The sequence below is a fragment of the Nerophis lumbriciformis genome, linkage group LG06, assembly GCF_033978685.3.
Source record: "Nerophis lumbriciformis linkage group LG06, RoL_Nlum_v2.1, whole genome shotgun sequence".
Taxonomy (NCBI): Eukaryota; Metazoa; Chordata; class Actinopteri; order Syngnathiformes; family Syngnathidae; genus Nerophis; species Nerophis lumbriciformis.
Genome location: NC_084553.2, coordinates 15,003,451 through 15,023,450, shown reverse-complemented (window position 1 = coordinate 15,023,450; position 20,000 = coordinate 15,003,451). Strand labels below are relative to the sequence as shown.

Genomic DNA, 20,000 nt, shown 5'->3' with positions numbered 1-20,000 from the left:
TATGTTGTATATTTTTTACGTGAGATTTCCAGTTCAATTTATCATCAATCATTATACCTAGAAATTTGGTTTCATTTACTCTTTCAATTTCTATTCCGTCTATTTGTATTTGTGTTTGATTTTCTCTTCTACTGTTACCAAATAGCATTATTTTAGTTTTACTGAGATTCAACGATAGTCTGTTTTTGTCAAACCATCTTTTTAATTTGTTAATTTCTTCTGTTATTATTTGTAGTATCTTCTGTGTATTCTCTCCTGAACAAAACGCTGTTGTATCATCCGCAAATAATACTAACTTTAAATCTTTTGTAACTTTACAAATGTCATTTATATATAGATTGAATAATTTAGGTCCTAGTATTGATCCCTGAGGTACACCACAGGATATATTTAGCGTTGTAGAGGTGTGTTCGCCTACCTTCACGTATTGTTTCCTGTTCATTAGATAACTTCTTATCCAGTTTAAGCCTAACCCTCTGATGCCATATCGTTCTAGTTTTTTGATTAAAATATTGTGATTAATTGTGTCAAATGCTTTAGTTAGATCCATAAAAACTGCTGCCGCACATTTTTTATTATCTATAGCATTGGTAATTTCTTCTGTAATTTCAATTAAAGCCATCGAAGTTGAAACATTAGCTCTGTATCCATATTGATTTTCTTCGAGTATTCTATTTTTATTTATGAAACTCTCTAATCTGTTATTGAACAGTTTTTCAATGATTTTAGAAAATTGTGGAAGTAAGGAAACAGGTCTATAGTTTGTAAATTGATGTTTGTCGCCAGTCTTGTAAATTGGTGCAACTTTAGCTATTTTCATTTTGTTTGGAAATGTACCTGTTTGAAATGATAGGTTACTAATATACATTAATGGTCCTGAGATCTCTTCAATAACCTTTTTTATCGTTTCCATATCAATTTCATTACAATCAGTTGAAGTCTTGGATTTACATTTTTTCACGATTGTAACTATTTCCTCCTGTGTCACATTACTGAGGAACATGGAGTTGGGATTTCGCTCTATGGTATCATTATAGTCCTCAATTGAAACTGGGTCTGGAATCCTTTCTTCCAATTTTGGTCCAATATTTACAAAATAATTATTGAAGCTTTCAACTACTTCCTTTATGTTGTCATTTTTTTTATTTCCGTCTAAGAAGTATTGAGGGTAGTCCCTCTTAGTGCCATTTTTAATAATGCTATTGAGGATGCCCCATGTTGCTCTCATATTAGTTTTGTTCTTGTCCAATAATTCACTGTAATATTCTTTTCTACATAATAATTGGTGTTGGGTTTTATCAGACACATTTTCCCAAAAAATGCGACTTATACTCCTGTGCGACTTATATATGTTTTTTTCCTTCTTTGTTGTGCATTTTCGGCTGGTGCGACTTATACTCCGGAGCGACTTATACTCCGGAGCGACTTATACTCCGGAGCAACTCATACTCCGAAAAATACGGTACTTCAAAAAGCATTCATGTGACACCGCATTTTGTTAATGTTTCATTGTGTATTGTTGATTCCTATACGACATATTTCTGCTCAAACTGTTAATGAATCTGTCCCAATACAGCATCTACATAAATGATACAGCATCATACAAAAATGAATGATGGGTTCTCACTTCTCTGTGAAGCGCTTTGAGTGTCTAGAAAAGCGCCATATAAATCTAATCCATTATTATTATTATTACATGTACATATAAATGTACATAACTTAAATATGTAAATAAATAATTAAAAAAAATACCTCCCTCTATCAAAAATAAAATAGAGATAAAAGGCATCATGTAATGACAAAAAGCTGACAAGTTTATATTAATAATGAATAAAAACACATTAAAAAAAAAATATATATATATATATACACACACACACACACACACACACACACACACACACACACACACACACACACACACACACACACACACACACTCACATATATATATATATATATATAATGTATGCATGCATGCTTTGGAGCCCCTGCCTCAAAAGAAAATAATGTTTGCCTTGGTGCCCTTCTAACTTGCCTTGGTGCCCTAAAATATGAGCCGTCCTTTAAGGCAACACTTGCTTTGACCTTAAAAAGTAAAAATTCACACTGTTGGGCAGGCCCTCGATAGGACAATAACACCCAGCCCGCTGACTGCCCTTTTTGGCGTTCCCCAGGTGGACGGTTTACCTGCAACCGCTCGTCATGTCATTGCGTTAACGACTCTGCTGGCTAGGCGTACAATTCTTTTTAAATGGAAGCTTGCGTCTCCGCCGAGCCATAACAGTTGGATACAAGATGTCTTGCGGTGTCTCCAGTTAGAGAAGCTTCGGTTCTCCCAGAAAGGATCTGTGTCATCTTTCCATAAAACTTGGGGCCCCCTCCTAGACCTTATTAGGGACAAGCTTGACATCACCCCAAGCGATTCGAGTAACACAACTTAGACAGAGCTGACCGCTGAAGCCCCCCCCCCCCGACCCTCATTCCTTGTGTTTATTTACTTTTACGTTATATTTTTTTTGCACATCTTATGTAGTATTTATTTATTTATTTACCTTATTTATCTTTTGTTTATCTTTAATATATTTGTTAGATTGAATCTAAGTTTGCATATATTCATGTGTGTCTATATTTGTTGTGGGCACTAGGTGACAATTACCTTGGGAATTAAAGTGGGTGGGTATTGTAAGGGGTGGGGTTTACTATGTTACATAATGTAAAATGTGCAGATACCTCAACTTGCTGTTGCCATGATCCATCATACTGTACTGTCTGCAAAATTCAATAAAAATATTTGAAAAAAAAAAAAAAAAGTAAAAATTCGAAGCCCGAATATGCATACAAGTATATGCTCACCATTTGACAAAGGGACAAAAACGAAAGAAAAAAAAGCAGGCTTTGCTACACTTTTAAAAATAAAGCCTATCCCAGACGTGGGAGCTTTTGTAGACTGACTTAGCATGATGTTGTGAAAAACATGACCTCAATGTTAGCACTGCAGTGCATGTATCGATGCTAGAAAGTGTAGTGATATTATTGTGACCCTCTGACGGGGTCACAATGGCTCTGTGTCTGGGTGTGGGGTGTGGGGGGTCCCCTCACCAGACGTCGGAGTTAGTGGTGAACACGCCGTCCTTCAGAGACTCGGGTGACATCCATCGGACGGGTAGCAAACCCTTCCCACCTTTGCGGTAGTAATCGGTCTCGTAGATGTCTCGGGTCATGCCGAAGTCTGGGAAAGAAAACACCCATACACACACACAAGCGTAAATAGCAGCAACCAGCTATTGGTTCTAGAATGTTGGAGATGTTCCGCATGAAAATCAATGGCAAGATCATGCGCAAATAATGCTGTTGTCTCGTGGGAAGATCCTCAGTGATTTGATCTCACCTCTATCATTGCTGTCCAACAAACAGCATGTATCTCCAGTTTCTAATTTCTATTGATATTACATTGTGTCGATGGGCTATCATGCAGGGAGCTTATTTAGATGGCAGCAGTGGGTTGCTGTTAGGGGTGCACAAAAAAACTAATTCACATCCAAATCGCAATTTTTATTGCGATTTGGATGTTTGGATTTGGATGCTTGTTCCTAGTAGAGGTTGTGTCCTCACAGAGGGTCTGTAGTTGATCACAATTGCACTGGTATGAACCTGCATAGACCCATTATGTGATATGTGCATACTGTACATCACTACATTCCATGAGTGTCTTTACGTTTCCTACGAAGAGACACATAATTGAATTTTTATTTTTAATCGTTTCATATTTTTTGAAATTGCTATAAAAAATTATTTGTTTATACATACAAAAAATAAATATAAATACATATCATTAGAGGTGGGGAACTAATCGATTTTTAGATGCATCGCAATTGGAAAGTGGAATATTCTAAAATCGATTAGTGAACGTCAATAATAGATAATCGATGTATTTATTGTAAATAAAGTAAAGCAGACAGTTCTAAAATTTTGCTGACTGCAGCGAGCCACTTTACTGAGAGATCCGAGCAGCTCCTTTATTATGTTCCAGTTATGCACACATTTCGATTAATTTAATTAATGTAATGGGAATTTAACTGTTTCTTGATACAAATGCACTGTTTTTAAAAGTTGCAAGTGATAAACGTTAAAGTTGAAGTTAAAGTACCAATGATTGTCACACACACACTAGGTGTGGTGAAATTATTCCCTGCATTTGACCCACACATTTGACCCACCACATTTGGTCACCCCCTGGGAGGTGAGGTGTATTTAGTAAAACTGCATTAATGTACATAAATTAAAGATGCATCAATAATCAATGTTTAATCGAATCATAGCTGCTGAATCGTGATTGAATCGTGAGGTGTGCAAATATTCCCACCTCTACATATCATAATATTAATGAAAAATATGTATGAATCTTTCTGTGTGGAGTTTGCATGTTCTCCCCGTGACTGCCTGGGTTCCCTCCGGGTACTCCGGCTTCCTCCCACCTCCAAAGACATGCACCTGGGGATAGCATACCTGCCAACTTTTGAAATCAGAAAAACCTAGTAGCCAGGGTCCAAGGGCCGCAGGCCCCGGTAGGTACAGGACAAAGTCCTGGTGGAGGGTTCAGGGCTTCGCCCCCCGACGCAAAATGATTATTAGCATTCAGACAGGTTAAAATGTTGCTAAAACCATCACTTTTCTATCAGTCACAGTGACTTTTCAAAACAAAAATATTACAGCAAAAATCATATGGGTTGATTGACATGTTTATTCTGTAAGCTAACTTCAATAGTTTGAAATTATTTTGACAGTTAATGCCAGTTATCCTGTCAACCTTTCACAAGACTTCAATTTGTTAATTGAAAGTATAAACAGTATAAACACTTTTTACAGTAAACAAATGGTAAAACAGTACTAAACAATTCCATTAAAAAAAAAATTGGTGTCATTATTAACTTTCTGTCCAAGCTTGTATAATCTACTGCCTTGTTCAATTGTAAAAAATATTCTGTGCCTAAAATTCACATTTCTATCACAATTATCATACTGTAAACATGGTAAGCTAACTTCATTAAAATTAATAGTCCTGTCAATAGCATGGAATTACAATTCAAATGTAGTTTTTTTGTAAGCCTTTCAAAAGAATTCAAAATATGAAAAATTAATGAAAATTAATTTAAGCCATCAGACACTTGAAAAGTGGCACATCACATCTCTAATGTAATCATTTTAACTTTTCAAAAGAAATAGCACTGCAAAAATATTAAGGACATACTTCTGTATTTTGGTAGTTATGCTGTCAACATTTAACAAGATTTCTTCAACTTGGACTTGTTTTAAATGTTTTATGCCACTTCAAGTTGTCAAAGACGTGCTGTGAAATACAGCCGACAAGATTGCGCACCAAACACGAAGCAAGGCCAAAGCGCATGCGGTGCAGGAGAACAAAGGACTTCTTTCATTTAAGGTTTGTGATAAACCATCAAACTCATTCGTTAAAAGGACTCTATAGTAATATAAAGCGAGTTTTTCTGGACATTATCATGCAAGAAAAGTTTATTTTTGGGACCGCGATCACCGCGTAATGATTTTTAAAGGTTGCATTACAAACATTTAACTGTCCCATGTGATCAGCCAGTGCGATTGGAAGTCCATGCTCAATTATTGCCTCCGTAAATAAAACTTCGGCATTTATCACATCCAAAGAATCTGTTTGGGCGACGAAAAACGTTGAAAGTTTTCCACTTGTATCGCTAGCAACGGCATTAGACATGGTCTTTTACATCGCTAATTCCTCCGTGTCCGATCGAAAAATCTTGTCTGCACAAGGTGCAATTCGCGTAGTTTTCACCCTTTTTTTTTTTTTAATTAATGAAAAACCGTATTTTTTTATCACTGCAACCGTAACCCGGAATAGGTTGATGAAAACCGTACGAATTACGGGAAAACCGGAGTAGTTGGCAGGTATGGGATAGGTTGATTGGCAACACTAAATTGGCCCTAGTGTGTGAATGTGAGTGTGAATGTTGTCTGTCTATCTGTGTTGGCCCTGCGATAAGGTGGCGACTTGTCCAGGGTGTACCCCGCCTTCCGCCCGAATGCAGCTGAGATAGGCTTCAGCGCCCTTTGCGACAACCAAAAGGGATGGATGGATGATACAAATAAATACACACAAATAAATAAAATAATACCAAATAATGTATCAATGAATAAAAATAAATATTAAAATTTTTTGCAAAAAAAATAAAAATAAAGTAAAATGTATTCTAAAAAAATAAAAAAAATAAAAAAAACTTACCGGTAATATTTATTTATTTATTTTATTTTTTTAAAGAATATGTTTTATGTTTCTTTGCAATTTTCTTTAAGAATACATTTTTGTAATAAAAACATAAAACAACTATTATTGATGCTGGTATCATTATTGATAATGTTGCTTTTATCAATTTTTGTATTTGTATGTCTTCTCAATTGCTTTATAAATGTCTATCCTAAGTAATGTAAAGCTGCGATTGTGTTGGAGTTTCTCTACTTTCTTTTATTAGATTATTAACATTCTGTGATTTTTGTAGATTCAATTTTAAATAAATTTTTTTAAAAGGACGTTTTTTTAAGGCCAATACCGCTTTTATAAAACGTACATCGGCAGCCAATAGGAGCTTTTGTAACCTGTAAAGAGTTTAGATTTTTTTGTTATCATAATTTATATACCAAATATTTTACGAGAATCATGTTAAAATGAGAATCGATGCTGAAACAAACCATCGCCCCAAGAATCTGATTCAGATCGAATTGTTAGGTGCCCTTTAGTTGCTATGATATGCTTTGATGCATTAACTTTAGCATTGACACATCATCTCAAAGGAAATCCATCCATCCATCCATTTACTACCGCTTATTCCCTTCGGGGGGCGCTGGAGCCTATCTCAGCTACAATCGGGCGGAAGGCGGGGTACACCCTGGACAAGTCTCCACCTTATCGCAGGGCTCAAAGGAAATATTTGCTCCTTATTTAATTGCTAATTTTTTATAGATATGAGTTGTAATTTACATGTACACTTCATAAGTGAGCTGCCTCTATAAACAATGTCAGGGAAATCGTTTTGCAGGACATAATTGAGCCTTTCTATGTAAATAAAAATAAGAACAAACACTGAACTTGTTGAGTTACGCCACGTGAGGTCAAGGCGACTTTGACCGTCAACTTCTCATTCAATCTTGAGCGGCAGCGGGTGCAAATAAATTATTTCCAGACATTCCTCAGATATTGCGACCGCGAGAAGAGAAGGGATAGACTTAAAACATGTTGACCAGGCAACGCCGCCGGGGTTAAGGCGGACGACCCGACCCCCCTCGCCGCAAACCTACCTCCTATCTTGACGGTAAAGTCCTCGGCCACCATGCAGTTGCGGGCCGCCAGATCTCTGTGCACAAACTTGTTGGCGTTGAGGTACGCCATGCCGTCTGCAATCTGGCCCGCCATCTGGAGCATTTTCTTCAGGGGCGGCAGGGACAAACTGGACCACTGTTGCTGCAGGAACACGACATAGGCGGGAGGTTCAAAGTTCTCCATTTCATAAAATCAACGGGCCACTACATTAGGTACACAAGCACAAGCTAATGCCTGTACTTATTTTTTAAATAGTTTTTATTGAAACATTTAATTTTTTACCTATTGCATGTATTTATGTTCATTTTGTCAGTAATTTGTTCTTTTAACTATAGTGTGTGACTGCTCCTCTTTTTTGTAGTTGTTCTACGTACAAAACCCCAAACCAGTGAAGTTGGCACGTTGTGTCATTCATAAATAAAAACAGAACACAATGATTTGCAAATCCTTTTCAACTTATATTCAATTGAATAGACTGCAAAGACAACATATTTAATGTTCCAACTGAGAAACTTTTTTTTTTGGCAGATAATCATTAACTTAGAATTTAATGGTAGCAACACATTGCAAAAAAGTTGGCACAGGGGCATGTTCACCACTGTGTTACATGGCCTTTCCTTTGAACAATACTCAGTAAACGTTTGGGAACTGAGGAGACCAATTTTTGAAGCTTTTCAGGTGGAATTCTTTCCCATTCTTGCTTGATGTACAGCTTAAGTTGTTCAACAGTCCGGGGGTCTCCTTTGTGGTATTTTAGGCTTCATAATGCGCCACACATTTTCAATGGGAGACAGGTCTGGACTACAGGCAGGCCAGTCTAGTACCCGCACTCTTTTACTATGAAGCCACGCTTTTGTAACACTTGGCTTGGCATTGTCTGGCTGAAATAAGCAGGGGCGTCCATGATAAAGTTGCTTGGATGGCAACATATGTTGCTCCACAATCTGTATGTACCTTTCAGCATTAATGGTGCCTTCACAGATGTGTAAGCTACCCATGCCTTGGGCACTAATACACCCCCATACCATCACAGATGCTGGCTTTTCAACTTTGCACCTATAACAATCCGGATGGTTCTTTTCCTCTTTGGTCCGAAGGACACAACGTCCACAGTTTCCAAAAACAATTTGAAATGTGGACTTGTCCACAGAACACTTTGAGCTCGGGCCCAGTGAAGCCGGCAGCACTTCTGGGTGTTGTTGATAAATGGCTTTCACTTTGCATAGTACAGTTTTAACTTGCACTTACATATGTAGCAACGAACTGTAGTTACTGACAGTGGTTTTCTGAAGTGTTCCTGAGTCTATGTGGTGATATCATTTACACATTGATGTCAGTTTTCGATGCAGGGATCGAAGGTCACCGGTTTAGCCGTTCTCTGAACCTTTTGATGATATTACACACCGTAGATGGTGAAATCCCTAAATTCCTTGCGATAGCTCGTTGAGAAATGTTGTTCTTAAACTGTTCTTAAACAATTCGCTCACGCATTTGTTCACAAGGTGGTGACCCTCGCCCCATCCTTGTTTGTGAATGACTGAGCATTTCAAGGAACCTGCTTTTATACCCAATCATGGCACCCACCTGTTCCCAATTAGCCTGTTCACCTGTGGGATGTTCCAAATAAGTGTTTGATGAGCATTCCTCAACTTTATCAGTCTTTTTTGCCACTTGTGCCAGCTTTTTTGAAACATGTTACAAGCATCAAATTCCAGATGAGCTAATATTTGCTAAAAATAACAATGTTTTCAAGTTCGAACGTTAAGTATCTTGTCTTTGCAGTCTATTGAATTGAATATAGGTTGAAAAGGCTTTGCAAATCATAGCATTTTGTTTTTATTTACGATTTACAAAACGTGCCAACTTCACTGGTTTTGGGGTTTGTATTTATGAAACTGTTTTTGGCTGCCCTCTTGCCAAAGTAATTGTAATCTCAATGAGCTTTTACCTGGTTAAATAAAGAAAAAGAGGAACAAATTCTATATTTCCTTGTTACCTCTTTAGGTCGGAGGGAGCGCAAGTAGCTCTTGAGGTCTCCTCGGGTCATCAGCTCCATGATGACAAGAGTGGGCTGGCCCTGGGACACCACTCCCAAAAGGCGAACCTACACAAATCACAAAAATGCAACATGAATACAAAGTGTGGCTTCTTAGCAATGTGATGATTAATCAGTAGCTCACTAGAGTGAGTGTAGCCATTACAGTTCAGCAAGCATATTTTACAACAGGTACATGTCCTCAATAAATAATACTTGGACATACGTCATAGTAGTCAGTATGCAGCTTATACAGCAGTATAGATGTAGTAGACACTGAAAAAGAGTCTGCTTGGGAAGTAAGGATGAACGGTATTAATGATAACCTCGGTAAAACTCCCTACAATTAATAATACAATTTTTAATGAATTTTTTTTTTTTTTTAAGTGACTGATGACTGCACTTTGATAAACTCAAGACTCTCTGGTGCCAGCTCGCTAGCTTGAATGCTAACATGAAAACAAAAGACATAAACATATTTCCCCATTAGGAAACGACATACCCCAATCTAAACTTTTATAAACACATTGCCATACTTGCCAACCTTGAGACCTCCGATTTCAGGAGGTGGGGGGTTGGGGGGTGGGGGCGTGGTTGGGGGTGGGGCGGGGCGTGGTTAAGAGGGGAGGAGTATATTGACAGCTGAAATTCACCAAGTCTAGTATTTCATACATATATATATATATATATATATCTACATCCTGAAAATATGCAAACAAAACTGTGTTTAGATAATTGATACTTCACACTTGCATAAATAAATATTAAGGAATATAACATAACTTGGCTTCTGAGAGCTTCAAAATGTAATGAATAAAATGCTAACGTTGTTGATAAACAAGCAATTATTTTTATAATTAAATATGGTCATTTTAAATGAATTATTATGACAATTTCAAATCAATTATTTCAAATATGTTTATTTTAATGTATAATTCTATGGCTGGATGTAATAAGGAGTCAGAAAAAATACAAATAAAAATACAATTAATTTGGATGTTTTTAGCAAAATTTAGTAAAAATGTATTCAGTTTAAAAAAAATAATTAATAAATATATTTATTTTTAGGTAAGATAAACATAATACAATTTATCTCTAGTCTGGATGATTTAGTTCTTGTCACCCTGTTGTCCTCCCATCATGAAAAAAGGCTGTCCTCACTCAGGTCCGCATGGAGCTGGAGGGGGCGTGGCCTCCAGCTCCAGCTGAAAATCGGGAGATTTTCGGGAGAATATTTGTCCCGGGAGGGTTTCGGGAGAGGCGCTGAATTTCGGTAGTCTCCCGGAAAATTCGGGAGGGTTGGCAAGTATGCACATTGCTGTCTGAGCAACTAAGACAAAGGTGTCTAAACTTGTTCTACCAAAGGTTGCATTCTGAAAAGTCAAAGCATGCGGGTGCCATTTTGATATTTTTCATACAGCAAAAAATGCTACAAACAGAAATGATGTATATTTAAATATAGAACTTTGTGTCAGCTTTGCATTATAAGTGAAATTAATATTCACATACTAATCCGACATTGGAGCCTTGAGTATTAGAGTAAATCTTTATTGTCCCCGAGGGGCAATTTGGTTTGCAGCAGTAGGCATTAAAAACAAGGTACACTGTTTACGCTGCGGACGGGCGGTGGTGGTGATGGTTGCTGCGGTGATACCAGCGGTTGGCATCGCTGTGTTGGGTTGGAGTGGTTGGGGGACTGTGGCTGGTGTCTGTGCGCTTGTGGGGTTGTGGGGATGGCTGGCGTTGGCTTGCCGGCTGGTTTGGGGGCTGGCAGGCGGACGGGATGCATTGGCTTCTTCCCCCGTTGGGGGGCTCCTTCCCCTGGCCGGGACTCGTATGGGCACGTTGCTGTGTGGATGGCCGGGATGCGGTGTTTGCATTGGGCGTGGGGGCTGTGCGGTTTCTCTGCGTTTGGTTGCCGGTATGGGCTCTGCATGGTTGGGTTCGGGCGGGCGGGGGTTGGCTTTGTTTGGCGGGGGGAGGGGCTCGCGTGGCGTCACGTCAAAGTGGTCTGGTGTGGGTCACGGGCTGTGGCGGGGGGTGGCGGCCTCCTGGCCGTAGTTCCTGGTTGTCGGCCGCGTGGACTGGGGGGATGTCCGGGCCCTCTACTCCTCCTACTTATAGCGCACACAGTCACACATATATAGGACTTTGGGGATTGTCCTGCGGGGAGGCATGGCGGGGGGTTGAGGATGCCTCCAATGGGGCTCCAGTCCTCCTTTCTTGTCCCCTGCTCGTCCATCCCTCAATCTTAGCTGCATATTAGACACTTAGGATTTGGGGGGCTTGGTTTGGTTGGGACCCACCATGACCTTGATGTCCCCCAATTTTAATCGCATTATTAGTTCCCACAAGCATACATATCTCACTCACGCTACAGTACACACATCAATAGGGACTGGAGGTCGGCTGTAACGGCTGACCTCCTAATTTTAACTACACAGTAGACACTCTGGGGGCCTTGTACACATGCATGGGGGGTTTGGGGTTCGGCGCACCCCTCATTGCCTCGTCGGCCGGCGGGGACTGCGGTCTGGTGGCCTGCCAGGCTTTTATTCATTTATTATTGTTATATATATATTTTTTATTTTTAATGTATTTATTATTTTTATTTTTATTATTACTCATTTTTATTTTATTTTATTTTTTAAATTTTATTTTTTATTTTATTTTTTTATTTTTATTTTATTTCATTTTTTTTTTAATCTTATTATTTATTTGTGTGTGGCGTCGCGCGGGTCTCACTTCCTGTTGGATGGGGTCCGTGCCCGTGTGGCCCGACCTTGCGCTGTGGGGTCTCTGTTGGTGACTTGGTGTGGTGGCGGCGCAGCCCCCGTGTCTGGTCTGGATGCTGTGTCCCGGTTGTTTGGGCGGTGGTGTGTTTGTGCGGGTTTGGGTTGGGGTGGGGGGCCTTTTGGTTGGGGGGGTTGTTGGTGTCTCTTGTTTGCGTGTTGGTGTTCGGGCTGACCGGCGGGCTGGCGCCGGCTGGTCTCCGTGGCCCTGGTGGCGTGTGGTTGCTGGTCGCAGTTTTTCTTTGATCGCTTTAATTTGATTGGCTGGTGCTGGCTGTCTGGGGTTATTGCGGCTGCTGTTTCTGCTGCCGTTTGTTTGTGGTGTGGGCGCCCGTGGCTGCTGGGTCTGGTGCAGGGGTGTGGCTGATGTTGTGACTGGTGGCAGCGCGCGCGCGTGATGGCTGTCGGGGCTGACGAACTGTGTATATGTATGTATATGTGTGTGTATGTATGTATGTATGTTTATATATGTGTATGTGTACATATGTGTATGTATATGTATATATGTGTATGTGTGGGTATGTATACGTGTATGTGTGTATGTGTATGTGTATGTGTGTATGTATGTATGTATGTATGTATGTATATTTCTGGGGGTACGCTCTGGGCCTGCCTGTCAGACGGGGGTCGACGCCTCAGGCTACTGCATCCGAACTGCGTGTCTGGAGCTCCTGGGTCCCGCTGTCCATCCCTTCCGGGTGCCCGTCTTGGTTGGGGCCTGTTGGGCCTAGTCCCTGCGTCTATTGTGGTAGCTTGGTGCTGCAAGGTATTCCGAGGTGCTGCGAGTCGGCCAGTTGCTGGGGTAGTGACCTTGTTTGTCAGCATGTCTGTGATCTTCTTTTAATTCTTTTTTTTTTAAATTAATTAATTAATTAATTAATTTATTTATTTTTAAAATATATTTTATTAATATTATTTTTTAATTTTTCCCCTCCCTCAGGGGGGGGGGGCTCGGCGGGGCGGTTGCTGGTTGTTCCATCTCCATCGTTGGGGTCCCTGCGGGTGGGGTGGGTGGTTCCCGTGGCCCTGTGCCTGGGTGGTCCTGCGGCGGCCGGTTTGGGTGGGGTGGCCGGGGGCTGGCCTCGCCGCGCTCTCCGGGGGTGGGGGGTGGGCTCGTGGGGGTCCGGTTGCCGGTGGGGCGGGGGCGGTCTTCCCGTCCGGTTGCGGGGAGTCTCTGGGTCCTTCGGGCGGGGCGTCTCGCCTTTCTGCCCGTGTGGGGTGTGGTCTCTCGCTGGCTTGGGGTCTGGCTGTCCCCTGCTTTTCTCGTGCCCTGTCCTCCGCCGGGTGCGTCTGTCTGCGGCCTGCTGCTGGCCCTTGTGGGCGGTACGGTGGGTCGGGCTCTGGGGTTCCTGTCGCTGGCCGGCTTGGCTGCGTGGGGGCGGTGGTCCCTGGTTCCCTGGGCACCACGCCTCCTGTTTGTGGGTTGGGCTCTCGGGGGTGATGGGGCCGTGCTCTGGCTCCCACGCACTCTGGGAGTCGAATGTATTGTACATGCAAATTCACGTATGCTCACATACGTACATAGGTACCTACGCTCCCACATACATACACAAATACAGTACATATTTACCTACCTAATGTTCGTACATCCACACGCACATTCAATATACAAACATACACATACACATACTGTACATATACATTCACTGTACAAACACATATACACATTCTGTACATATACATTCATTGTACAAACACATATACACATTCTGTACATATACAAGTACATATGCATACTTACACTCATGCACATAATCACGTTTCATCAAACATATATTAACGTTGTTGCCCTAGGGTAAACTGGGTGTAACACATGGCACACTGACAAAGCTTAACCTATTGTGACTATAACAATCTACAAGGTTAATGTAGGTTGCTTCTCTTTCTCCCCCTCCATTTTTCTGCATTCTTTCGTATCTCAAGTTATCATTACGTATATGTATTGTTGCATTTAAACAACTGTATTGTTGATAATAAAGGTAAATTATTGGTATTGTTCATTATCAATAGCGCTATTTCTATTGGTATTTGTATTGATCCATTTGTAGTGTAATAATGCTCATTGTCATTTCTGTATTATTTTTTATTTTTCGCTAACTGCTTATTTGCTATTACTTTTACCATCATATTTGTACATGTCATATTTGCTGATGTTGCTCTATTGTTGTTGTTGTTGTTGTTGTTTGCTGTTGTTGTTTTTGTCTCTCTGTCTAATCCCCCTCTTGTCCCCACAATTTCCCCCTCTGTCTTCTTTTTTTTTCTCTTTCTATCCCCTCCTGCTCCGGCCCGGCTGCACTAAATGATAATATAAATACATTTAATAAAGTCAAATACAAATAAGGCAACAAGAGAAGTATCCTACACTTCTCTTTTGTAAAGTAAATCTGAACAGCCGACATGGGCATCTACATCAACTATATGATTTGCCTGAGAAGCTGGACAGGACATAAAAAAAAAAAAAAAAAAAAAAAAAAAAAAAAAAAAAAAAACAAGGTACAACAGTAAAAACGAGGTACAACAGTAAAAACAAGGTACAGCAGTAAAAACAAGGTACAAATACATAAAATACATACAACATACAAACCATCATGAAGGCATTGAGCTAAAAACTAAAAACATTTGTAATACAATAAAAACTAATCATCGCACGTCGCTTGGCCGATTCCGATGGTGATTCAACACGATATCAGCACAAATTATACAAGATGCAGACACATTTGTTACTGGATACAAATGTAATCCGCTGCTGCCTTGGAGATGTTGTATCTGTGTCTAATAGTATTTGATATAGACTGCAGTATTGTTCAATTAAGGACACCGATTGCATATGTCTATCTTGCACTAATCCGATATCTGTTATTTTGCTTATATTGGATTGATAGTCGATGTGAATATATTATCGCAACACCTCTAGTTATTAGAATCAACATGTAAGCGTTTTCTCACTACATTGTCTTTCTACTCTTGTTTTCTTCCATTGTTACTTGCTTTGTTTGATTCTATTTGCTGCAGGCCAACAAAACTGGCGCTGCGGGCCTTAAATGCCCCCCCGGGCCACACTTTGGACACCCCTGAACCAGACTATTCAATTGTGCACACTGGACCTTACAAGCTGTGCTCTCTTCGGACAGAGTAATCATTGTATACTCGGAGGAAAACAAGAAGGAGGTGTTTTTACGGTGTGTTCAAGGACCGCTGAACTGAATAGGACGCCACACCGCACGCCAAAAATAATAAATTAGTTGTTACGCAGTTTTTATTTCAAATTGTATTTATTTATTTTTAATTTTTCCCAAGAGGGCGCCTCTCTTGTGTCATCCTTTTGTGTTCCTGGTAGGGGTGTAACGGTACATGTATTTGTATTGAACCGTTTCGGTACGGGGGTTTCGGTTCGGTTCGGTTCGGAGGTGTACCGAACGAGTTTCCACACCGCCTCCGCTTCCTTCTGCCTCGGTCTCTGTCAGTCCTCTACACAGCACCCAGCATTGTCCCACCCACACAACCATCTGATTAGTTACAAACAGAGCGGTAACAGACAATCAGCCGTGCGTATTCAGAGCGCATGTAGTCAGTGCTTCGCGTTTAGCAGGTAAGCATCAGGCAGTGGACTTTCCCCAAATGATAAAAAACACCTCCCAGTCAACTACTAGTAACATCACTATGAGCCCGTTGACCTTCTAGAAATATAAAAGGCAACTCAGCTCGCTCGCAGAACTGGCTTGGGGTGAAGGCTAATTCGCTTTTAGCGTAACGTTAGCTCATTTTGCGGTATGTGTGTGTGTGTGTTACGGACAGCAAAGCCCTGTCTGTCTGTTATTTCGCTTGACCTTTTTCTGTGTTGATTGAGCTGTGTTGAAGCAGCAAAAAAGGACATTATGTTAAATGTAGAGTTTCTGTCTCTGATAGTTGATATAATAATGTAACTGCATCATTAAGCCTACGTGAACTCCATGGTGTTCAGGGATGAATAGTCTCTCCTATTGCTATTGTACCATTTTTTCAGCTATAGTTACATTAATCATTAGTAATGCAGCAGCCTAGTTTTAAATTGCAGGGTCCCTGCTATCTCATGTTGATAAAAATATAACATTTACATAATAAAAATCAACTACAGGCTTCCCAAATGCTGTAATAAATTAAGCATGACGAGTTGACTTGAAACTGTTTAATGTTGCACTTTTTATATGTAGAAGAAAAGTTTTGTCATTTTATTTAATCTGAGCAACAACTTGAGTCAGTTTAATGTTGATTAACGTGGGCAGAATTATTATAGTGTTCCCAATGTTAAAAGGATAAAGCCATTGTTTACAAATTTGGTAAATAAATAACCAAAAAATTTATATTTTGTTGTTTTCTTACTGTACCGAAAATGAACCGAACCGTGACCTCTAAACCGAGGTACGTACCGAACCGAAAGTTTTGTGTACAGTTACACCCCTAGTTCCTGGTGTTTCCCTCTTGTTTTCATGTGTTTTTTTTTTTGTTTTGTTTTTTTGACTTTTGGTTCAGGACCCCTTGGGGCTGTGCGACAATTATAAACAAAACATAAAAAAAATAAAAATAAATAACTTACTTTTTTTAATATTTGCATAGTATGTATATGTTATTAATGTTGTAAATACAAATCTTTATATATCTAGAAAGGGTGGTCCTAAAGAGGTAGGCATTTTTCGGAGGTCTCAAGAAGGTCACAAATACAAGAACGTGTGTGTGTGTGTGTGTGTGTGTGTGTGTGTGTGTGTGTGTGTGTGTGTGTGTGTGTGCGTGTGCGTACCACATGGTGACAGTTGAACTCCTTCATGACGGAGGCCTCGTTGAGGAACTCGATGCGCTCCCTCATGCTCGCTGACTCGTTGACCGTCTTAATGGCCACGCGGGTCTCCGGTTCGTCTTTGACCACACCTTTGGCCAGGCCCTCGTAGACCATGCCGAAAGAGCCTTGGCCGAGCTCGCGGTTGAGGACGATCTTCTCCCGCGCCACCTCCCACTCGTCGGGCACATACACTGAGGATGAGAAATGTACGTTAAAGCAAGGGTTCCAAACCTTTTTGACCACGGGGGCCCAATGTTTTCACTACAGGGAGACCCAGGGCCCACTCGAATATTCACACTGAATTGGTAATCTTACTCTTGATTTTAATCGTATTCAATAATTATATCTATGATCTCAAATGATATAGACTCAGACTTAGACAAACTTTATTGATCCACACAGTAGCTCAGTTTCAAAGGATTGAAAGGATAATGCAGGTATTAAGTAGACTAAAAATGTACCATAGTAGCAATATAAAATATAACACACATGTAATATTTACATATTACATATACAGTATATAATATATACTGATATATTATTATATTATATTTTTGTATATTATATATACAATATATAACAAATGCCAATTACCATGTACAATATTACAGTATATTTAACAGCTGCAGCAAAAAAAAAAAAAATTATAATAATAAAAAAGGCACATGACAGCATTTGTTAATTACAAAGGCTTAGGTCAGGCTGATTACAAAAATAAACACTAATCAAATAAAGAAGGCACTTATAAAAACTGATTAAAAAATAAATGTACCTACAATTATGCAGTGCTAAAAAAAAATCCAACTATATTAATAAATAATAATATAAGTTTCTTAAATAACTGTCAAGAAAATTAAAGGGCAAATGAAAATATTTTCACCAATTTAGTCATAATTTTTGCGTTCAAGAAACTTCTTTATCACTTTAGCTTCAGACTTCTTCTGTTTGTTTGATATTGTCATTAGTGCCACAAGTGGTGGAAAAGTGTATTACCACTGAGTATTTTTTGACGGCCCTATAGGTGTCGCTCGCGGCCCAACAACGGTTAAGAAACACTGCGTAAAAGCCAACGCCGCCATGGAAAATGTTGGGATCCTTAATAATTTAGTTAATCAATAATTCAGGCCCAACTAGTCTGCTGCCGAAAGACGTTGTTGCAGACAACAGTAAGAGAGAGGAGTATGACGCCGGACTGTTCTGAATAGCACATATTAGAATAAATAATAAAGAAAGAAAGGTTGAAAGTGAACAGAGTAAAGAAAAGTTAGCATGTCAATTATGTCTGCATTCATAAAACAGCAGTACCTTTGTAACGGGTGATCATATTTCTTGATTCGAATCGATAAGCTGCAGTGTTCTTTTTTGTGCATGAATGTGAACAATTTTAGCTTTGATCTTTCGGTTGCAAAACCTCTCAGTTATGCCTTTACAATTGTTCTGGCTCACGCAAGACAAATAATAATGACAATATAACAATTAAGAGATGACTAGGGATGCAGCGATCGATCAGCCACCAATCAGTATCGTCCAAATTTTCGGCGAAAGTATGTGATCACAAAAGCAGATCCCCTCTAGCTAACTCTGTATTATTTTTTTTTGGTCCCTTAGCTGACAGGCGGCTAGCAGCTAACGGTGTATGTCCAGTGTGACGTATCATTATCACTGGAGGACGAGGCTGAACCGAATAAGAACAAGCCAAAGCAGGTATTTTAATCCCTAAGCTAGCTTGAAGCAACAGAAGAAATAAGTGCTTAGTTAAGTTTTAATAAGTGCAGCTGGAAGCGCGTTGCAGCAGAAAGTAAGCAGTGATTAACAAGTAGACTAATAAGAGTCTAAGGCAGTGGTTCTTAACCTTGTTGGAGGTACCGAACCCCACCAGTAGCATATGCGCATTAATCAAACCCTTCTTTAGTGAAAAATTCAACAACAAAAAAATTCAAATTCAAGGCTAAGTTATATGTTGATAATGAACCGTGCATGAACATCACCATGTTCAAAGAACAAAACCAACACAGTGCATGAACTCACAACAAATTACACACCTGCAACTCAGTGTGACTTCTGCTGTTGCCTCTGAGAGACAAGTTCAGATACACATGGCTTCACCTTGGCAAGTGCCACTCTCATGTCATTTTAAATGATAAATGATAAAATAAAGTAATTTTTTTATTTTCATAGCAAAGTCTGTTCCTTTTCTTCGTTTTCCACCCAGACATACAATACTAGTACACAGCTCATGAAAAACAATATTTTTTGTTATTGTCATTGTAAGTGGGCCAAAACACTTATATTACAAAATAATCTCATGGAAATGACAGCTGTCATTTGATTATAATAATAAAACATTTCATTTGTTATTTAGTCAGGTTTGGGACAGGTGTGCTCACATGTGCTCCACTGAATGCTCAATGAGTTTTTGCGTTTGCTCACGCATATGGAAAATTAGAGGGAACATTGTTTGAGGGTATCCATAATACGCCGATAGGGAGAAGTTTTTATTTACACAATGAGTGTGTTTTTACCGCCGAACCCCTGAAGCCGACTCACCGAACCCCTAGGGTTCGATCGAACCCAGGTTAAGAACCACTGGTCTAAAGAGAGGATAATATAACAATTGTTGGTTTGTAGCGGGGCGTGGTGAGGAGGGGTTCATTTGCATCTAGCAACCTCCTCATAACAACTTGTTTTCATAGGGAGCAGAAATATGGCTGAGAATAAAACAAAATGTATGCACATTTATCACCAAAGAACCACCATTACATGTATGTAGACAAAAAGGAAGTGTATTAAATGTAGAAAAAAAATCATAATATGACCCCTGGGGCTGTGTTGAGTTTGTCGAATATGTAGATATTCTCACTACTTTTCTTTTGCCGAGCACAAAGAAAAGAACATTTTAGACATTTTAGTTAAATGTAAGTTGTGTCTTGAATCAAAGATCCCATCTACTGCCCAAAACAACAATTCAAATCTGCTGAAACACCTACAAAAGCA

The 20,000-nt window shown here is 39.7% G+C and overlaps 1 protein-coding gene across 3 annotated transcripts in view; it reads right to left on the bottom strand.

Moving 5' to 3' along the window:
- The window catches only part of LOC133608520 (insulin-like growth factor 1 receptor), a 188,038-nt gene that overhangs the window by 7,621 nt on the left and 160,417 nt on the right, over window positions 1-20,000 (bottom strand). For all 3 annotated transcript variants that reach the window (XM_061963802.2, XM_061963803.2, XM_061963804.2), the window contains exons 16-19: window positions 16,968-17,197; window positions 9,363-9,470; window positions 7,345-7,507; window positions 3,103-3,232 (exon numbers count right to left, since the gene is read on the bottom strand). In XM_061963802.2, coding sequence (XP_061819786.2) covers window positions 3,103-3,232; window positions 7,345-7,507; window positions 9,363-9,470; window positions 16,968-17,197 — 631 coding nt within the window. The remainder of the gene's footprint in view (window positions 1-3,102; window positions 3,233-7,344; window positions 7,508-9,362; window positions 9,471-16,967; window positions 17,198-20,000) is intronic.